Here is a 19,875-nt window from a genome sequence, read left to right as displayed (position 1 = left end):
TGCTCCTCAGGAGTGGAATGAGGCTGTGTCGTTGACCATATACCCTCTGCCTGGTTCTCACTTTCTCGGATCCGAGGCTCTGGGAGAAGTCAGCTGCCATACAATGAGGACACTCAAGAGGCCCGTGAGAGGCCCATGTTGGGGAAGGACAGAGGCCAACAGCCACAGCCCACCTGCCAGTCCCCTTCCCGGGGACCCCAGGCCCAGGGACGCCTGCAGAGGTCAGCAGCTCGGACACGGGAAGTGCCGTCTCCTGAGACCCCACGTCAGACCTGCTCAGCTACACAGCCGCCAGCTTCCCGACCCACAGAAACTGTAGGAAGTAACAAAATTCTCTGTTTTACACCAGTGTTTGGGGACCATAGGTTACAGAGCAGTAGATAACTAGCACACCTGACTTTTAGTTCATTTTCATATTCCTAAACCCAAGATTCTGAAATGACGTTCTGCCTCCTTTGGGAAAAAATAAGATTTGCCCACAGAGGGCTCTGAGGAGAGTCTCCAGCAATAGCAGCCACCAAAAAGCCAGCAACACGGATAAGAATATGAAAGAAACGTGATGAACCGCCGCCCGACAGGGAGAAAAGTTTGCAATTTACGCGGAAAAGCATTTTAAAAATAAGATGAATTCATGGATGGAGAAATGAGTAGATAGATTAAATATATGATAAAGCAAGTAAGGTAAAACGTTAACAGTAGGTTCTAAGTGGTAGCTACAAGACTGTTCACTATGCAACTCTTTCAGGTTTTTTGGATATTTGATATTTTCATAATAAACTGTTGTGAGTGAAAGTGAAGTCGCTCAGTCGTGTCCGACTCTGCTTCTTTGCGACCCCATGGACTGCAGCCTACCAGGCTCCTCTGTCCATGGGATTTTTCAGGCAAGGATACTGGAGTGGGTTGCCATTTCCTTCTCCAGGAGATCTTCCTGACCCAGGGATTGAACCCGGGTCTCCTGCATTATAGGCAGACGCTTTACCGTCTAAGCCACCAGGGAAGTCTAATAAACTGTTAGGAGAAACAGTCATATCACCCTCAAATGACCTCCAGTACTGAGTTTTGCTTTCCTTTAATAAAAACATTCACTGAGCACCTTCGAGCTTGAAATTCAACGTGAACCAAAGATGTACACCCTAGGGGACTGAGAACCTAGCCTAGCACTTGCATCCTCCTATACTATTCTCTCAAATGATGCTTCAGTCCTCAAATTCTTTTAAACGTAGTGTTCAATACTGTAAGCATGTACCCAAGAGTACATGTGAAAGTTCCTCAGTCACATCCAACTCTTTGTGACCTCACGGACTATACAGTCCATGGAATTCTCTAGGCCAGAATATTGGAGTGGGTAGCCTTTTCCTTCTCAGGGGATCTTCCCAACCCAGGGATCGAACCCAGGTCTTCCACATTGCAGGCGGATTCTTTACCAGTTGAGCCACAAGGGAAGGTAAGCAGGAAAATATATATGCCAGGAGCCAGCATATCATTTGCTTGCATATGCCACAGATTTATAAACAGCTCATGCTTTAAAAATATAGGATTAGATGGAATGTCTCTCCATGATTTGGGTATCATTTTTAGTGGCACAGAGGCCCCAGAACAGACAGTAGATTAAAGTAGTTTTAGTGGCTCCGTCATGTCCAACTCTTGGCGACTCCATGGACTGTAGCTCACCAGGCTTCTCCGTCCATGGAATTCTCCAGGTAAGAATACTGGGGTGGGTTGCCATTCCCTTCTCCAGAGGAATCTTCCCAACCCAAGGATCGAACCCAGGTCTCTGCACTGCAGGCAGATTCTTTACCATCTGAGCCATCAGGAAAGCCCCAGTGGATTAAAGATTTATACCAAATTAATGATGCAGAGGCCTGCAACTAAAGACTTATTAACCACAAAGAGTCAAAGAGTTACAGAATTAGAAGTGACACAAAGGTGTCCAAGGACTTTTCCTGTCTCCTACTCCATCCTCCTTCGGGGAGTTGATACACAAGGGGAGACAGTACTGACTCTCTGCTCCTTTCAGTTACCCTAATTCTCTTTTTCAAACCTCGCCTGGTAGAAATCCCACCTCCTCATATGTAAAATTTGGGCAATTTAGGATCCTCAAAGTCTCGGGGCTGATCCTAGGGCTGGAAAGTCAGAGATGACAATATGGACTTGTCAGAGGGGGCCTGGGGTGTCCCCATGAACCGGGGGGCATCCCTGCACGGCCCAGGGTGTCACCTGTCACTGTCACTTCGGGTGTCAGTACAGACCTTGGCCCTCCACTGGTAACGGTGGAGGGACGTAGTGATAAGAGACAGGAGAAAACACTGGGGATGTTAGGCAATCCTCATGAAAGAGTCTCCCTGTGCCGGACCCGCACACTCAGTGGTAACCTGCTTCGGATGGTGGTGAGGATCAAAGGTAGTAAATCTCCTGAATCTCCTGGTAAACTGCCTCCCATCTTCTCCCTCAATTACTGAAAAGAGTTCCCAGAACTGGTAATAAAGGGGCTCCTTATCTCTTATACAAGAACCAATTATTTACCTACAGAGATTTTGGATCCTATGTGTTCAGCTGAAGTCGCAGGACTGGGGAAAGACATGGTTCTCAGAGACAGACACTGTCTGACGGCAGGACGAGAGGCTGGGTGTGTACACTCCCCAGGACTTAGATCAACAGGATATCAACCAGCATCTGAGTTGAGCACTGTTGATTCTCAGTTACACTAAGTCTATTCTGGGTATACATAAACACAAACTCTCCAGGCAGTTGACAGCTCTCCACCCAGAATACATGACAGAGAAATGCTCAGAAAGTTCCTGATGGACAATAAATGGATTCCTGATTCTAATCCGGCCCATCTAAAACCACCTCACCTTCTCTGGAAGATTAACTGTCTTAAGGAAACTGAGACAACACAAGAGTATTTAATACTACTTTATTTCACTAATAACTCCAGTTACCAAAAGTAATGGCAATTTCAAATAACTTTCTAAATAAAATTGAGAAACTTAAGATGATAGTTTCTATTTTAAAATATATTAGTAATTAAACATTAAAAGCATTCTAATTTTATTAGGAGGTTGGGACTAACATATACATACTATTATATGCAAGATGGGGCTTCCCTAGTGGCTCAGTTGGTATAGAATCTGCCTGCAATGCAGGAGACCTGGGTTCGATCCCTGGGTTGGGAAGATTTGGAGAAGGAAATGGCAACCCACTCCAGTATTCAAGCCCGGAGAATTCCATGGACAGAGGCTACAGGCTACAGTCCGTGAGATCACAAAGATTCGGACATGACTGTGCAACTTTCACTTTCATATGTAAGATAGATAATCAACAAGGACCTACTGTATAACACGGGGAATGATACTCAATATTCTGTAACAATTTATACGGGAAAAGATCTGAAAAAGACTAGATATACGTTTATGCGTACGGGATTCACTTTACTGTACGCCTGAGACGCAACATTGTAAATCAACTGCACTCCAATATAAAATTTAAAAAATTCTAAGCATTTTTTTTAAGTATTTTAATTTTAAAAGCCACTCCCTCATTTTAAGTTTTATTTACAAAGAGAATAACAGAAAATTTTTCTAGCATATTTTATACGAAAAACAACCTTTATGTTAAGCATAAATTGCTTTTTTAATTTATTTCTTATTGAAGGCTGATTTTACTATATCAGAAGCAGAAACAATGAGCCAGTCAGATATTAAAAACACATGTTTCAATACAGCCAAAATATTCATATTTTGTAGCAAAAATTCATGAGGACTTTAAAAACTAATTTTAAATATTATATTTGCAAACAGAATGCAAGTACGCTTTTAAAGACAGGTCTATTTTCCTTGAAAACTCATAAAAATGCAGAACCTTCTATTTTTGCCAAGCATTATCAAATTTTCCCAGACACTTTATGACTAAGTCTTTAAAGTTCTGTTTTACTAAAAAAGGATCTAGTCCTAAATACAAGCTCTAGTAAAATTTTCAACAGGTACTTGTTATATCTACATACAACAAAAGAAATGTTACAAATATGAGATATTGGGGTGAGTATTTCACATAGTTACGACTTTAAAGAATAAGAGTAGGGCTGCCCTGGTGGTCCAGTGATTAAGAAACCACCTGCCAAGGCGGGGAACACGGGTTCGATCCCTGGTCCAGGAAGATCCCACACGCCTGTGTGCAACTAAGCCTGCGTGCCGCAACTACTGAGCCTCCTCTGCAGAGCCTGTGCCCCCCAACAAGAGCAGCTACTGCAGAGAGAGGCCTGCACACCCCGTCTAGACAGCAGCCCTTGCTCGCTGCAGTGAGAGAAAGCCCTTGTGCAGCAACAAGGACCCAGTGCAGCCAAAAATAAACTTAATTTTTTTTTTTATTTAAAGAATAACAGTAGTGAAATTTGCAGCTACTGATAAATGGGACGAGTGCAGTTTAGAGGGGGGTCACTGGAATCCCAGCCCCAGTGCTCTGGTCCCACCCACACGCCTACTCCTGCCAGTCTTACCAGCCTCTAGCCAGTGCAGCTGTGGACTTCTTTGAGGAAAGCGGTTACCGTGCTTCAACCTGTTCTTCCTAAGCTTAAATCTCACCCCCTTCCGCTATCAGACAATTAAGTCACACAGGATTTATTTTAATCTTCTCATTGTAATACTCTTTCAACAGAGTCAGGGACACAGGCATGGGGAGTCAGCACCTAATGTCTGAGGTCATATTACCGCACTCTAATATCTTATTGCCATTAAGTTTGGGGTTTTTTTTAACCCCACTCTGCCTATTTATGCCTTCACTTCCCCTGCCCCTACTTTCTATTATTACAGCGTATATTTCTTAGTAAGCTAAGTACAAACATACTAGGTAAGAAATATAACAGTTATGAGAGGAGTATGTCAAGGCTGTATATTGTCACACTGCTTATTTAACTTATATGCAGAGTACATGATGTGAAATGCCAAGCTGGAATCAAGATTGTCGGGAGAAATATTGGCAATCTCAGATACACAGATGATACCACTCTAATGGCAGAAAACACAGAAACTAAAGAGCCTCTTGATGAGGGTGAAAGAATAGAGTGAAAAAGCTGGCTTAAAACTCAACATTCAAAAAACTAAGCTCATGGTCCCATCACTTCATGGCAAATAGATGGGGGAAAAATGGAAACAGTGACAGATTTTATTTGTAGGGGCTCCAAAATCACTGCAGCCATGATTTTAGCAGTGACTGCAGCCATGAAATTAAAAGATACTTGCTCCTTGGAAGAAAAGCTATGACAAATCTAGAAAGTGTATTAAAAAGCAGAGACATCACACTGATGACAAAGGTCTATATAGACAAAGCTACGGTTTTTCCTGTAGTCATGTACAGATGTGAGAGCTGAACCATAAAAAAGGCTGAGCACTGAAGAACTGATGCTTTTGAACTGTGATGCTGGAGATTTTAAGTGTCCCTTGAACTGTAAGGAGAGCCAACCAGTCAATCCTAAAGGAAGTCAACCTGAATATTCATTGAAAGGATTGATGCTGAAGCTGAAGCTCCAATATTTTGGCCACCTGATGCAAAGAGCCAACTCACTGGAAAAGACCCTGACGCTGGGAAAAAATGAAGGCAAAAGGAGAAGGGGGTGGCAAAGGATGAGATAACTAAATAGCAACACTGACTCAGTGGACATGAATTTAAGCAAACTCCAGAGACAGTGAAGGACAGGGAAGCCTGGCATGTTGCAGGCCACCGGGTGGCAAAGAGACAGATACAACTTAGAGACTGAACAACATCAAGGACTTTTTATAACAGATTGTTTGTGCTCAGCCACTCAGTTGTGTCTGACTCTGCAACTCCATGGACTGTAGCCCACCAGACACCTCTGTCCATGGAATTTTCCAGGCAAGAATATCAGAGCAGGTTGCCATTTCCTACTCCAGGGGGAAAGAACTGTTTGGGAGCACTATATTCTCTAAAGAGTGTGAAAAGTGTGAAAGTATTAGTCACTCAGTCATGCCCAACTCTTTGTGATCCCACTGACTGTAGCCCACCCCCACCCCCCACAACGAGGCTCCTCTGTCCATGGAATTCTCCAGGCAAGAGTACTGGAGTGGTTGCCATTCCCTTCTCCAGGGGATCTTCCCGACCCAGGGATTGAACTGAGGTCTCCTGCAATGCAGGCAGATTCTTTATCACCGACCCACCAGGGAAGCCCGTTCTCTAAGAACTCCCCCTCAAAATGAATGTGATTTCTGAATGTGCTTGATAAGCAACCTTCAAGAGGTAATGGGGAACCTGGCTTACCGGGAGATGCTGACCCTACATAAGTGTGTAATGTGTCAAGGTCAAAGTCATGACTCATCTAGTCCCAGGAAAGTACACTAAATTGTCCTCTTGGTGGATGCTGTGTTTAATGATACATTAAATGTGTGACGCTCGAAAAGAAAACAGTTGTAAAGGACAAACTTCCAAATCAAAGCTATGAGAAGTAGGACTAGTTCACAAGCAACATTGAATAACCAGGTTTCTTGACTCTCTCAACAAAAGAATAACTCTTCCCACTTCTACAGCAGATGCCACAGCATGCCTACACCTCATTTCACCTCCAAGGTAGCCTCTATGAATCAGACTACACTTTTATCCCCTTCTCCAGGGCTGGGACCATGGTGAGGTGAGACAGGCACTTGCCTCAAGTGCAAAATTTAAGAGTGTGCCAAAAAACTCAATAATCAAGAAACTCAATAATAACAGCAAAAAACTCAATAATAAATAGCAAAAGCAATACAAAATTATGAAACAAAAAAAATCAAAATTTTAATCAAAGATAGGATCAGTATCAATTACTGATTTTTGTTTGTTTGTTTTGCCTCAAGCAGCAATTCTGCTCAGCGAGGCACTGCCCTTTTCCAGGACAAAGAAACTGGGAGGAAGCAATAATGACACACCCAAGACTTCTGTGCTCATCAAGGCAGAAGCAGGACCAAACCCACCCAGGTCCCTGTGTGAATAGTCCAGGCCAGTCCCCTCAGTGATGTTCTCTATTTTACAGGAGGAAAATCTCCACTATGAGTCTGAAGAGGCTAATAACCAATCTCCCTGGAGTAATATTATTCTTAAATAATCTGAAGGTGGAACTGAACTCAAGCCAAACTCACAAGGCATGTAAATCAATATGAAAGCCAATAAAATCTGAATTTATTTATTTCACTGACACAGTGTATATTTTTAATAAATTAATACATTTAAATAAATTAATACATTTAAATAAATTTTTTAATATTTAAGATAAATACTTACTGATGGAAGAATAAGTGTCTTGAAAGAACCTAAAAGGAAAACAGGGAAGAAAACAGTCATAATTTGAATATGATGATATAACATAAAACTCATTAAGACTCTCCTAATACTCTTTCAGATATAGAGGGTATCATAAACTTACAAAATCACAAATTTATTTAGCCAAGCCAAAACAATTTTATTAAAGCCCAGAACCCCTGAGAGATTATTACATATCCTTGTGCCAAAGAGTTAAGATCAAAAGGCTAACAGTGGGTGAACCTCTTCCCAAAAACTAAGTTCTGCTTCTCTTTTCCACATTCATTTTTGGTGTCAGTGTTGCTGCTGCTCCTCTTGCTGTTTTAAGGTTATACACGTTTGAGGGACACTTTATACAGTGTACAGAAGGAAGCTGAGGTTCATTCCTAATGAACATTTCTCATACACTCATGACAGAGAAAAGGAAGGCATTAGTCACATCAGGGGTGAGCTGGGACTCCTAACTGACCCATTAGTATTAAAACGATGCAGACTTTTTTCATGTAAGTTACTAAACAAAGACTGCTAATTTAACTCATGCCAACTTCTCATCAAATCTATTTACTGCTAGGGGAAAATGTTCCAAGTTAAAAATAAAAGAGTACTTATTCGAAGTTTCCATTTAAGTGACATGAATTTATAGGTGGTAACAGACCCTCAGTTTCTTCATTCATTTAAGAAACACTTATTAAGGGTAACCCAGTAAACAAGACAGACACAGCCCCTCTCCTCCTGAAGGCCACAGGCGTCTTACCCCGTGGGAACAGACAGGCATAGCATGCAGCAGGCGTCAGGCCAGTGGCTTCTGAAATCAGACTACTAGTCCTGTCCTTGACATGTTACCTAATTCTCCAGGTTCAATTTTTTTATCCACAAAGCTTCCCTGCTAGTCCAGTGGCTGAGTTGGTCTTGCAACACAGGGAATGTGGGTTCAATCCCTGGTCGGGGAGCTAAGACCCCACATGCTGCACGGAAAGCCATCATGCTGCAACTAAGACCCAACGCGGCCAAATTCAAAAAATAAATACTTTAAAAAAAAAAAAAAAACTTTGAAATCAAACAGCTACATAAATGGAGAGACACTCAATGTTCATAAATAGAAAAACTCAACTATCAAGACATCAGTTCTTCCCAACTTGATCTTTAGAGTCAAGGCAATCCTAATCAAAACCCCAGCAAGTGATTTTATGGATATCAACAAACTGATTCTAAAGTTTACATGAAAAAGCAAAAGACGCACACTAGCTAACCATACTGAAGAACAAAGGTGGAGAAGTAATGCTGCCTGACTTCAAGACTCTCTATAAAGCTACAGTAATCATTCTGCCTGGAGAATCCCATGGACAGAGGGGCCTGGTGGGCTACAGTCCATGGGGTCGCAAAGAGTCGGACACGACTGAGCAACTTCACTTCACAGTAATCAAGACCAAGTAATACCAGCAAATGAACAGACAAACAGATCAATGGAACAGAATAGAGAGCCTAGAAATAGACTGCATAAGTACAGTCAGCCAAGTTTTTTAATTACTTGTTACTGGAGTACAGTTGCTCTACAATGCTGTGTTCATTTCTGCCGTATGGCAAAGCAAACCAGTTACACCTATACACATATCTACTCTTTTTTAGATTTCCTTCCCATTTAGGCCACCATAGAGCACTGAGTCTGGAGGAGGGCAACCCACTCCAGTATTCCTGCCTGGAGAATGCCATGGACACAGGAGTCTGGTGGGCTGCGGTCACAGGGTGGCAAAGAGTCGGGCACAACTGAATGGGTTTAGCACGCACACAGGGCACCGAGGAGGGCTTCCTGTGCTACACAGCAGGTTCTCATTCATCGTCATTTCATACACAGTAGTGTACATAGGTCAATCCCAACTTCCCAATTCATACCATCCCCCCTCCCCCGAGTAACCATAAGTTTGTTCACTATATCTGTGACTCTATTTCTGCTCTGCAAATAAGTTCACCTGTATCATTTTTTCCTAGATCCCACCTACAGGCAGTTTTAGGTGACAATTGTTTTTCTCTTTCTGACATACTTCACTCTGTATGACAATCGCTAGGTCCACCCACTTCTCTGCAAATGGCATTACTTCATTCCTTTTTACAGTCCGGTAATATTCTATTATACATCTGTACCACATCTTCTTTATCCATACCTCTGCTGAGCGACACTTAGCTTGCTTCCATGTCCTGGCTATTGTAAATAGTGCTGCAATGAACTTCAGGATGCATATATCTTTCTGAACTATGATTTTCTCTGGATATACGCTCAGGAGTGGGATTGCCTGGATCATATGGTAGCTCTAATTTTAGGTTTTTGAGGAACCTCCATACTGTTCTCCATAGCGGCGGTAACCAATTTACATCCCCACCAACAGTGTAGGAGGGTTCCCCTCTCAGTACACCCTCTCTAGCATTTGTTTGTAGATTTTTGATGATGGCCATTCCGACTGGTGTAAAGTGACACCTCACTGTAGTTTTGATTTGCATTTCTCTAATAATTAATGATGTTGAATATATTTTCATCTGTTTGTGGGCCATCTGAAAGTCTTCTTCGGAGAAATGTCTATTTAGATTTTCTGCCCATTTTTTGATTGGGTTGTTTGTTTTTTTTTATATTGAGCTGCATGAGCTGTTTTTATATCTTAAAGATTAATCCCTTGTCAGTTGGTTTATTTTAAAATATTTTCTCCAATTCTGAGGGTTGTCTTTTCCTTTTGTTTCTTTCCTTTGCTGTACAAAAGCTTTTAAGTTTAATTAGGTCCCATTTGTTTATTGTTGCTCCTAATTTCATTACTCTAGGTAGTCAACTTATCTTTGACAGAAAAAAAAAGGGATTTTAGGACAGTAAAAATACTTTGTATGATATTATAATGATGGACAAATGTCATTATACATTCAACAAAACCCATAGAATTTACAACACCAAGAGTGAATCTTAATGTAAAAATGTAAACTATGAAGTTTGGGAGATTATGAAGTAACAACACAGGTTCATCCTTGGTAAGAAAAAAAATGTACCATTCTTATGAGCAATATTGATAATAGGGAAAGCTAGGCATGCATGGTGTCAGGAATAATATGGGAAATCTGCAAAAATGATTTTTCATTTATGAGAATGTTCAGATTGAGCATTATTATGATAATGGTCAGATAACTGGAACGTTCAAATGAACAATGGAGTATAACCTACAGAATAAAATAAGAGTCTATGAATTTATGCTGGTATATAATTTAAATGAGGGAGAAGAAAAAGTTATTCTTTTTTTTTACTATTTTTAATTAATTTTATTGAAGGATAGTTGATTTACAATGTTTTATTAATTTCTCCTGTAGAGCAAAAAGATTGTTATACATTCTGAAAAAGTTATTCTTTACCATAGAATTCCAGTTAATAAATGTAGAAGGAATGATGGAATTAGAAAATTTCACGATTATGATAATAACTGATTAAGACAAATTACCAATCTTGTGTGTATATGTGGAAGGACTAAGGCTCGTGAGAAATAATAAACTATGGTTGTTTGAACCTCCTAAGTGTTGAATGGTTCATTCACAGCAATAGATAACTGGTACACATTTGAAACAAAAAAAGATTCTCTAGCAATTTTAAGTATTATTATCCTTATTTTACAAATGAGAACCTGAATCACAGAGACCTTAAGTGAGTCCCCCAGTCACATAAAAGAGCAGTAACAGAGCCAAGATTCTAAGCCACTGCCTCTGCTTCTACCAGCAGCTGTACGTTCCCTCTTATATTCTACCCACCTTTGATTACATAAAAGCTGTACATCCTGGGTAGCCTCTTTGTTATGCTCCTTACTCCCTCAGTCAGACAGGTTCAAAATTACAATCTTCTTGGACTCCCTGCTCCCCTCGACTCTACGTTAATCATCACGGGGAACCTAGACACTATTCCATGATGTTTCTCCCCGCCCTTATAGGAGCTGCAGTGGTGGAGCTCATTAAACAATTCGTATAATACAAGAACCTTCTGAAAAGGAGATACACACTGGACAATTTCTCAGCTCTTTTTATCACTTCTTCACACTACACAGTCTTGATACACTTGAAGTTAACTTCAAGATTGGAAAAACTCACCTTCGAAGGAAACAACCACGTGTGTCTAAGGTTGAGTTCCCTGGGAAGCTGATTCTGAGATGGTGATGAAAGAGCAGGGCGTCTGCCTGGGGCCAGCCCCCGAGAAGAGGGGGTTGTGGAGGCCGTTCTGGGGGGGAGGAGGGAAGGAGCTGCAACTCAGGCTCCAGAGACATCCGCTGGGAGCCCTCAGAAGCCAATCTGACCCCTGAGAGCTGCCCCTTAGCGGGGAAGCTGGGCCTCCCCCAAGGAGGGTGCAGGGCGAATCTCCCTGTGGCTGCAGTCCCCAAAGAGTCAGCTCAGAAGGCAGTGGGCTGCAACATCCCCCAGCGATTTCAGAGAATAAGTCTTCATCCCTGATGTGCTGGTTCTGGGAGGGAGACCATGGCACCCCACCACAGTGTCCCACCATGGAATAAAATCAAAAATATTAAACTGCAAGGAGCTCTTCCCCCAACAAACCAGCACGTATGATTATAGAGAGTCACTGATTTTTCACATCTTTAAGATAAACCATCCGGGTTGCCTATTTTGCCAGCCCCGTGACTGGAGGAAACAATGTGCTTCCTTTCTACCATGGCCTGACAAGCGAGTTACCTCCCGTCACTGGCAAACTCACAAAGACTAAAGACTGCGAGTGTGTGTGAGTGTGTGCGCGTGTGCGTGTGTGCTGGGGGCAGGGGAAGGGGAGTAATTTATTTTTATCTACATGACACTAAGCAAGGAGAAAATAAAAAAGCAGCTTCGAGTCTACAATCCAAATAAATCCAGTAGGTTGATTAATAGGAGGTCAAGCATTTCAGCAATTCAAAGCCAGCTACCCAGATTTGAAGTGCAGGAAATCCCATTCATGGAAAAATTTTTTTTATTTTTTTATTTTTTAATTGAAGATAATTGCTTTACAGAATTTTGTTGTTTTCTGTCAAACATCAATATAGATCAGCCACAGGTATACATGTGTCCCCTCCTTCTTGAACCTCCCTCCCCATCCCATGCCTCTAGGTTGATACAGATCCCCTGTTTGAGTTCCCTGAGTTACACAACAAATTTTAATGCAGCTCTTCATAGAGTCAAAGTTTTGAGGGATCTTCTCATCAGAGAGAAATTGGAAGAGGGGGTAGACTGCAAGCCTGGGTCTCACTGCTCTGACAGGTGACCATGTCCACCATAGACCCAAGAAACACACAGCTGCCCCCAAAAGCTGGGGTGCAGAAGGAGAGAGGTCTGCCTACCCCTAAATCTTGCTGGATTCAGGGAGTGACTTGAAGAATGTGCACAGAGATCCAACTTAAAGCCCTCTCACTTGTTCCATGTGTCCTTAATAAAAGGTCAACTTCAAGTACTTGACATATTTTTTTAACTTGCTGTCTTCCCTCTAAATTTACAAGGGCAGCTTGGAATCTCCCAGGCACTGGGTAAGTCTTATTTGAAAGTCCTAACATTCTAGCAATAATTTACAGCAGCAAAATATAAAATTAAGAGCAGTGTGGTAGGAGTGCCAATGAAAAACAGTCATCTCTTTCTCTGGGGCTTCTAGGTTGAAGATGAAATAGATGGTATCTGCAAATTGTTGTGAGCATTTTTTTCTCCCTTTTGCTGGGGCCTTTTGCTGAGACTCAGACACAGGAAACAGCAACCACCTCCCAAAAAGCTGCATATCACTCTTAATCACTGACTAAACACACATTCTGTTCTGTGAAGCCCTTCTCAATGTTATCGCAGATAACTCTGTAAAACTCAGATCATTTTTGTGTTACCAGCACAGAAAGTCGATCTTAACATCCTCCAGTGCTTTGGCCTTCCCAGAGCCACCAAAACCACTCAAAAGAAACCTTGTTTTAAAGCTTCACACTTGGCACAAGCCTGAGAGCTGGCCGTCATTTGATTTACAAATAGAGTCAAAGCTATTTTTAAATCGTGTAATAAGCATACTCAAAAACTAACCTTTCCTTAACTTTTTAAACACACTCCATTATGCCATAGGCTGCCTCTTCTGACATCTGTGCTCACCAAACAGCTCTGCAGAAAATCGCTGAAAGAAAGGAGAGTGTGTAATTGGAAATCCAACCGGGTCCAGAAATATTCTCTACGGGAAGAAAAGGGTTTCCTACCATGTATGTGCCTGACTTAGTGTTTACTGGTGAATTACTTTTGACAGTTCTCTGCTGTTCAGTAATATACAATAAAGAACTTAAGGAAATCACCTTTTCAGCTAAAAAATTTGACCTCTTTACCAAGTTATTAAATATTCTCTCATCAATACCCTCATTATTCAGCATTTTCTTTGATCACAAATGGACAAAATGGTAAATGGGGTTTCCACCACAAATTTATGGAAGGCAAAACCTTAAAAATATGATCCTGCTTCATGATTTAATGTCCTTTTTAAGCCAAGGAACTCTTGAGTGAACTAACTCATTCTAGACAGAAAACAGAAGTACTTCAAGCAAAACAAAACAAAAATATGTCCTGTGGTCCCTTACATACTTCTTTAATTTTTTTTCTCTCCTGCCTCTCCTTGCTTACAAATTTCTTTTTAAAGAATTTTACGATTTTAGTTATTTATTTATTTATTGGCTACACTGGGGCTTTGCTGCTACCGCAGGCTTTTCTCTAGTTGTGGCGAGGGGGCCTACTCTCTAGTTGTGGCACACAGGCTTAGCTGCTCGGAAGCATGTGGGATCTTCCTGGATCAGGGATCGAACCTGTGTGTCCTGCATTGGCAGGTGGATTCTTTACCACTAAGCCACCATGGAAGCTCTACAGATTTCTTACTAAGAGTTTCATATACAATGTTTTGTTCCATTTAGACTGATGAAGTGTAAAATAGGTCAAATGAAAGCCCACTAAAAAGAAAATAAATAAAAAGGTACAATATAAACTAATTGTTAGGTTCTATACAAATGAAAAACCAATTAAGCCAAGCTCTGGGCTGCTAAATATACAAGCCATTCATCATGTCAAGGTCAGAAATCTATAGCCCACAGGCCAAGTCTGGCCCATGCCTGTTTTTGTACAGTTCATGAACTAAAAATAGTTTGCATTTTAAATAGCTGGGAAAAATTTTAAAAAAGAAGAATGTTTTGTGACACAGGGAAATTATACGAACTCCAAATTCAGGGTCCACAGATAAATTTCTGTTGGCACACGAGCACGCTCCTTTCACACCATCTATGGCTGCTTGTGCACTACAATGGCCGAGTAACTGCAACCAAGACCACAGGCCAGCAAAACCTACTGTGCTGACCATCCGGCCCTTTACAGAAAAAAAGTTTACTGACTCCTATAGTATGGTGTTCTTTTTAGGAAGATACATATTCTCCTTCCTCAAAGGGTGAGGAGTAAGGCTGAAGGCCCACTCCAGTCAGAATCAAAGAGCCATCAACAGAGACACCTGACAATAAAAAAAATGAAATAAAATACAGACACACCTGGCCTCACGCCACAGGCTTGCGCTCACAAGGGAGGCACCAGGGCAGAGTGTGTGCTGGGAGATGCTCAGTACAAGAGAGCTGACATTCCCAAGTGTTTACTCTGTGCCATGCACAGGTACACCACAAAAAAAGGGAAAAGAATAGAAATTTTTAAAACAAACCAGAAAAAGGAAAAAGAATAGGGTGAAACTAATTTTAAAATAACATTTTATTCACTCAGTCATGTTCAACTCTTTGCAACCCATGGACTGCAGTCCACCAGGCTCCTCTGTCCATGGGATTCTCCAGGCAAGAATACTGGAGTGGGTAGCCATTCCCTTCTCTGATGGGTCTTCCTGACCCAGGGACCAAACCCAGGTCTCCCATAGTGTGGGCAGATTCTTTATCATGTGAGCTAATGGGAAGGCCCATATAACCAAAATATTGCCAATAAATGTGTAATCAATATTTTTAAAATGAGGTTTTTTTTCTTTTTAATTCGTTTTTTTACTGAAGCATAATTTCTTTACAGAATTTTTTTATTTTCTGTCAAACCTCAACATGAACCAGCCATAGGTATACACATGTCCCCTCCCTCTTAACCTCCCTCCCATCTCCCTCCCCATCCCACCCCTCTAGGTTGACACAGAGCCCCTGTTTGAGTTTCCTGAGCCAGACAGCAAATTCCCGTCGACTATATATTTTACATCTGGTGATGTAAGTTTCCATGTCACTCTCTCCATACATCTCACCCTCTCCTCCCCTCTCCCCATGTCCATAAGTCTATTCGCTATGTCTGTTTCTCCATTGCTGCCCTGTGAATAAATTCTTCAGTACCATTTTTCTAGATTCAGTATATGTGCATTAGAATACAGTATTTCTCTTTCTCTTTCTGACTCACTTCACTCTGTATAATAGTTTCTAGGCTCATCCACCTCATCAGAACTGATTCAAATGCATTCCTTTCTCTGGCTGAGTAATATTCCATTGTGTATATGTACAATAACTTCTTTATTCATTCATCTGTTGGTGGACATCTAGGTTGCTTCTATGTTCTAACTATTGCAAATAGTACTGCAATGAACAATGGGATACACGTGTTTTTTTCAATTTTGGTTTCCTCAGGGTATATGCCTAGGAGTGGGATTGCTGGGTCATATGGTGGCTTTATTCCTAGTTTTTTAAGGAATCTCCATACTGTCTTCCATAGTGACTGTTAACAATTTATATTCCCACAAAATTATTGAAATAATTATTATCCCACCATTCCCAAAACAAATTTTTGAGTTTTGCTACACTTTTTGGCACTAAAAGTATTCAAAACCCAGTGTGTATTTTATACTCACAGCTCATCTTTATATGCACAAGTCACACTGCAAGCTCAAAAACCACACGTGGCTAGTGGCTACCAAAATGGACAGGGCGGCTCTAAAGCATCATGTCCTTTAATCCTCACAACAGAGTGTGAAGTAGGTACTATTACTGTTGCCTTTATGCAGATGAAGACGCTGAGACTACATGAGATTAATGACCTTCCCAAGGCCACACAGGTAGTAAGAAGCAGTGTAAGGGCCCAGTTCCAATGTGTCTAGTGAAAAAGCGAAAGTCACTCAGTCATGTCCAACTCTTTGCAACCTAATGGACTATAGTCCATAGAATTCTCTAGGCCAGAATACGGGAGTGGGTAGCCTTTCGCTTCTCCAGGGGGTCTTCCCAACCCAGGCGTCGAACCCAGGTCTCCCACATTGCAGGCAGATTCTTTACCAACTGAGCCACAAGGGGAAAGTGCAATGTGTCTAAGGAGTCCCCATTCGAACCCACTGTGTCTCCCAAACTGCATAGGACAGACCCAGTTAGTTCTTCTAAAATATCAGTCCAAAAAGCCTCATACTCCCTCCCTGTCACACCTCTGTAGCTTACTGCACTCTCAAGTTAGTATCTTGACACACCCATTCTTCCATAGTTTCTCTTATCCATGTGTTTTCGGATCAAGTCCCTATGTAGCTCTTCAGACGACCATCCATCTTCAAACCACCAGGCTCATTTGCAACATTCACACCACATTCCCAGATCCCTTGCATGGCAGACACAGCTAATCCACCTAGTCTCTACTTCAGCAAACCCACACTTTATTTGAAAACAACATAAGTGACCTCTACCACCGACTCTACCACCATGTTGGCACATGACATGAAACCTGCTTTGCTTCCCTGTGAGGAGCATGAGAGAACAGGAACTTTGTGCCATTACCAAACATTAAGCCACCAATTTTGTCCTGTTTACAATTTGGTGCCTAAGAATGAGTGGAGTTCGCAAAATAGTAAATGTCCTGTCTTAACTATTGGAGAAGGATATGGCAACCCACTCCAGTATTCTTGCCTGGAGAATCCCAAGGACAGGGGAGCCTGGCGGGCTACAGTCCACGGGGTCGCAAAGAGTCGGACACGACTGAGCGACTTCACTTCACTCACTAACTATATTCCTGAGGAGGTTTAAAACATTATTTCAGCAAAAGTTAAATTTATAATAGTAAATCATTTCTGCCAGTTACATTTGCATAAACTCCTAAATTTGTCCGAAAGAAGCTACCAGGCACTCTTAACACACGTCCCTCCTTGTTTGTTTCCAAGCACTTCACCTCTCTGGTTTTCAGATTTTAATTCATGAATCATTTCTTCAGAACTAAAGACCCACACACCTGCCCACCAGCTCCCTACTCCTCCACCTTCACCAAATCCTTTTTGATCAGTTTCTTGGATCCTACTCTTGCAAAGGAAGCGAGTCAACTCATGGATTCTCCTAAGGGTAATGAGGGCAGAAGAGACACAACAGGTCTAGGACCCACTATAATTTCCTCTCTTCCAGTTCTATCACTGCACCTTTGGTATGAGGTCCTCGTAGCCCAGACCAGGATATGAGGAGCCACAAGTTCACTTCTTCTCCCACTTACAACCACAGTGATAACAAAATGCCTCTACCCCATCCCCTCAAGCTTCAAACGAGGCATGTGTGTGTGCTAAGTCGCTTTAGTCATGTCCAACTCTTTGTGACCCTATGAACTGTAGCCCGCCAGGCTCCCCTGCGCATAGGATTCTCCAGGCAAGAATACTGGGGTGGGTTGCCATGCCCTCCTCCAGGGGATCTTCCCTACCCAGGGACTAAACCCATGTCTCCTGCATTGACAGGTGGGTCCTTTACCTCTAGCGTCCGTCACCTGGGAAGCCCCAAGGGAGGCACCCTTCCACACAAACAGCTCCCCTCTCTTCTCTGTTCTGTGCACCCTCCCCTGATGCCAGTACTGGTATCTGCCCTTCTTGCATCCCACTAGCCCACAGTCCAGCAGGGACCCAGGTTAGGGCAGCACCAGGGAATACCCCCAGTTCTGTGTTTCTCTCCTCAGGGAGCCACGACTTCTAAGGTTTATCCCCACTTTCTACAAAGAGATGACGGATCTGCACAGTTTAGAGGTAACTATGGCAAGGTTTTCTAAACCATATTCCAGTTTTATTCATCTCAAGCTGATACTTCAAAACATTTCTCTCTTCCGTTTCTTTCTTATATCAAAGGAAAAAGTACCCTTTTAACTATAATCCACTTACCCGTGCTCCTAACCATGACCCCACTTCTTGCCCTAAATTATCTACCCCTGGCCTTTACCTCAGTACTGTGGGGTGTCTTCTTAATATTTATGTATTTATTTCGGGCTGGGCTAGGTCTCTGAGGCTGAGTGCAGGTTGCCTCTAGCTGTGGCGCAAGGGGTTCTCCTGTTGCAGAGCGTGGACTCCAGGGCTCGAAGGCCTCAGCAGCTGTGGCACACAGGCTCCTTTGCACTAGGGTTTCCCTAGTGGCTCAGTTGGTAAAGAATCTGCCTGCAATGCAGGAGACCTGGGTTCGATTCCCCGGTCGGGAAGATTCCCTGAAGAAGGAAATGGCAACCCACTCTAGTACTCCTGCCTGGAGAATTCCATGGACAGAGGAGCTGGGCAGGCTACAGTCCCGTGCGCGGGATCACAAAGAGTCGGACACCACTGTGCAATTTTCACTTTCACTTTTCATGCGGGATCTTCCCAGACCAGGAATCAAACTGGTGTCCCTTGCGTTTGCAAGGTGGATTCTTTTTTTTCATTTATTTTTATTAGTTAGAGGCTAATTACTTTACAATATTGTAGTGGTTTTTGTCATACATTGACATGAATCAGCCATGGATTTACATGTATTCCCCATCTTGATCCCCCCTCCCACCTCCCTCTCTACCCGATCCCTCTGGGTCTTCCTAGTGCACCAGGCCCAAGCACTTGTCTCATGCATCCAACCTGGGCTGGTGATCTGTTTCACCATAGATAATATACATGTTTCGGGGCTGTTCTCTCGAAATATCCCACCCTCGCCTTCTCCCACAGAGTCCAAAAGCAAGGTGGATTCTTAACCACTGGACCACCAGGGAAGCCCCTCTACCGTGTTTTTAAAGAGACAATCCGCCTCTCTTTCAACCATCAAACTTCCACAGAGTGACATTTGGTCTTTGCAGTGGTGTACTGCAAAGGTGATATCTGAATCAAAACCTGGAGCAGCTGAGTCATGAACACATCTGGCGAGTGCATCCCAAGGAGAGAGATGAGTAACTGTGAGGCCCTGAGAGGGGCGCACTCATGCTGTGTTGCAAGACCTGCATGAACGCCTAAGAGGCTGCAGAGTGAGGTGGGGGGTGTGTGAAACGAGATCAGACAGATCCTGTAGGGTTTGCAGGCCATGGGGAGGCTGGATGTATGCTAATACTGAGATGGGGGGGCGGTGACAAAATCTGGCCTGCTTCCTGGCCACTGGATTGAGGACAGACTATAGAGCGATATGTGTGGGTGCATGCACATGCTCAGTCATGTCCGACTCTGTGGCCCCCTTGGACTGTAAGCCCACCAGGTTCCTCTGTTCAAGGAATTTTCCAGGCAAGAACACTGGAGCGGGTTGCCGCTTTCTACTCCAAGGGATCTTCCCAACCCAGGGATCGAACCCGAGTCTCCTGAGTCTCCTGCATTGGCAGGCGAATTCTTTACCACTGAGCTCCCTGGGAAGCCCCATAGAG

The 19,875-nt window shown here is 42.7% G+C and overlaps 1 protein-coding gene and 1 non-coding gene across 2 annotated transcripts in view; both read right to left on the bottom strand.

Moving 5' to 3' along the window:
* CD109 (CD109 molecule) overlaps positions 1–19,875 on the bottom strand; it is a 136,389-nt gene that overhangs the window by 106,125 nt on the left and 10,389 nt on the right. The window contains exon 3 of the mRNA XM_043890530.1: positions 7,264–7,292. Coding sequence (XP_043746465.1) covers positions 7,264–7,292 — 29 coding nt within the window. The remainder of the gene's footprint in view (positions 1–7,263; positions 7,293–19,875) is intronic.
* Positions 925–997, bottom strand: TRNAY-AUA. The gene has a single exon. It is a non-coding gene; the product is annotated as a tRNA-Tyr (tRNA).

Source organism: Cervus elaphus, chromosome 28, assembly GCF_910594005.1.
Source record: "Cervus elaphus chromosome 28, mCerEla1.1, whole genome shotgun sequence".
NCBI classification, from domain to species: domain Eukaryota; kingdom Metazoa; phylum Chordata; class Mammalia; order Artiodactyla; family Cervidae; genus Cervus; species Cervus elaphus.
The sequence above is the reverse complement of the archived record's forward strand: the minus strand, read 5'-3'. Positions and strand labels throughout refer to the sequence as shown.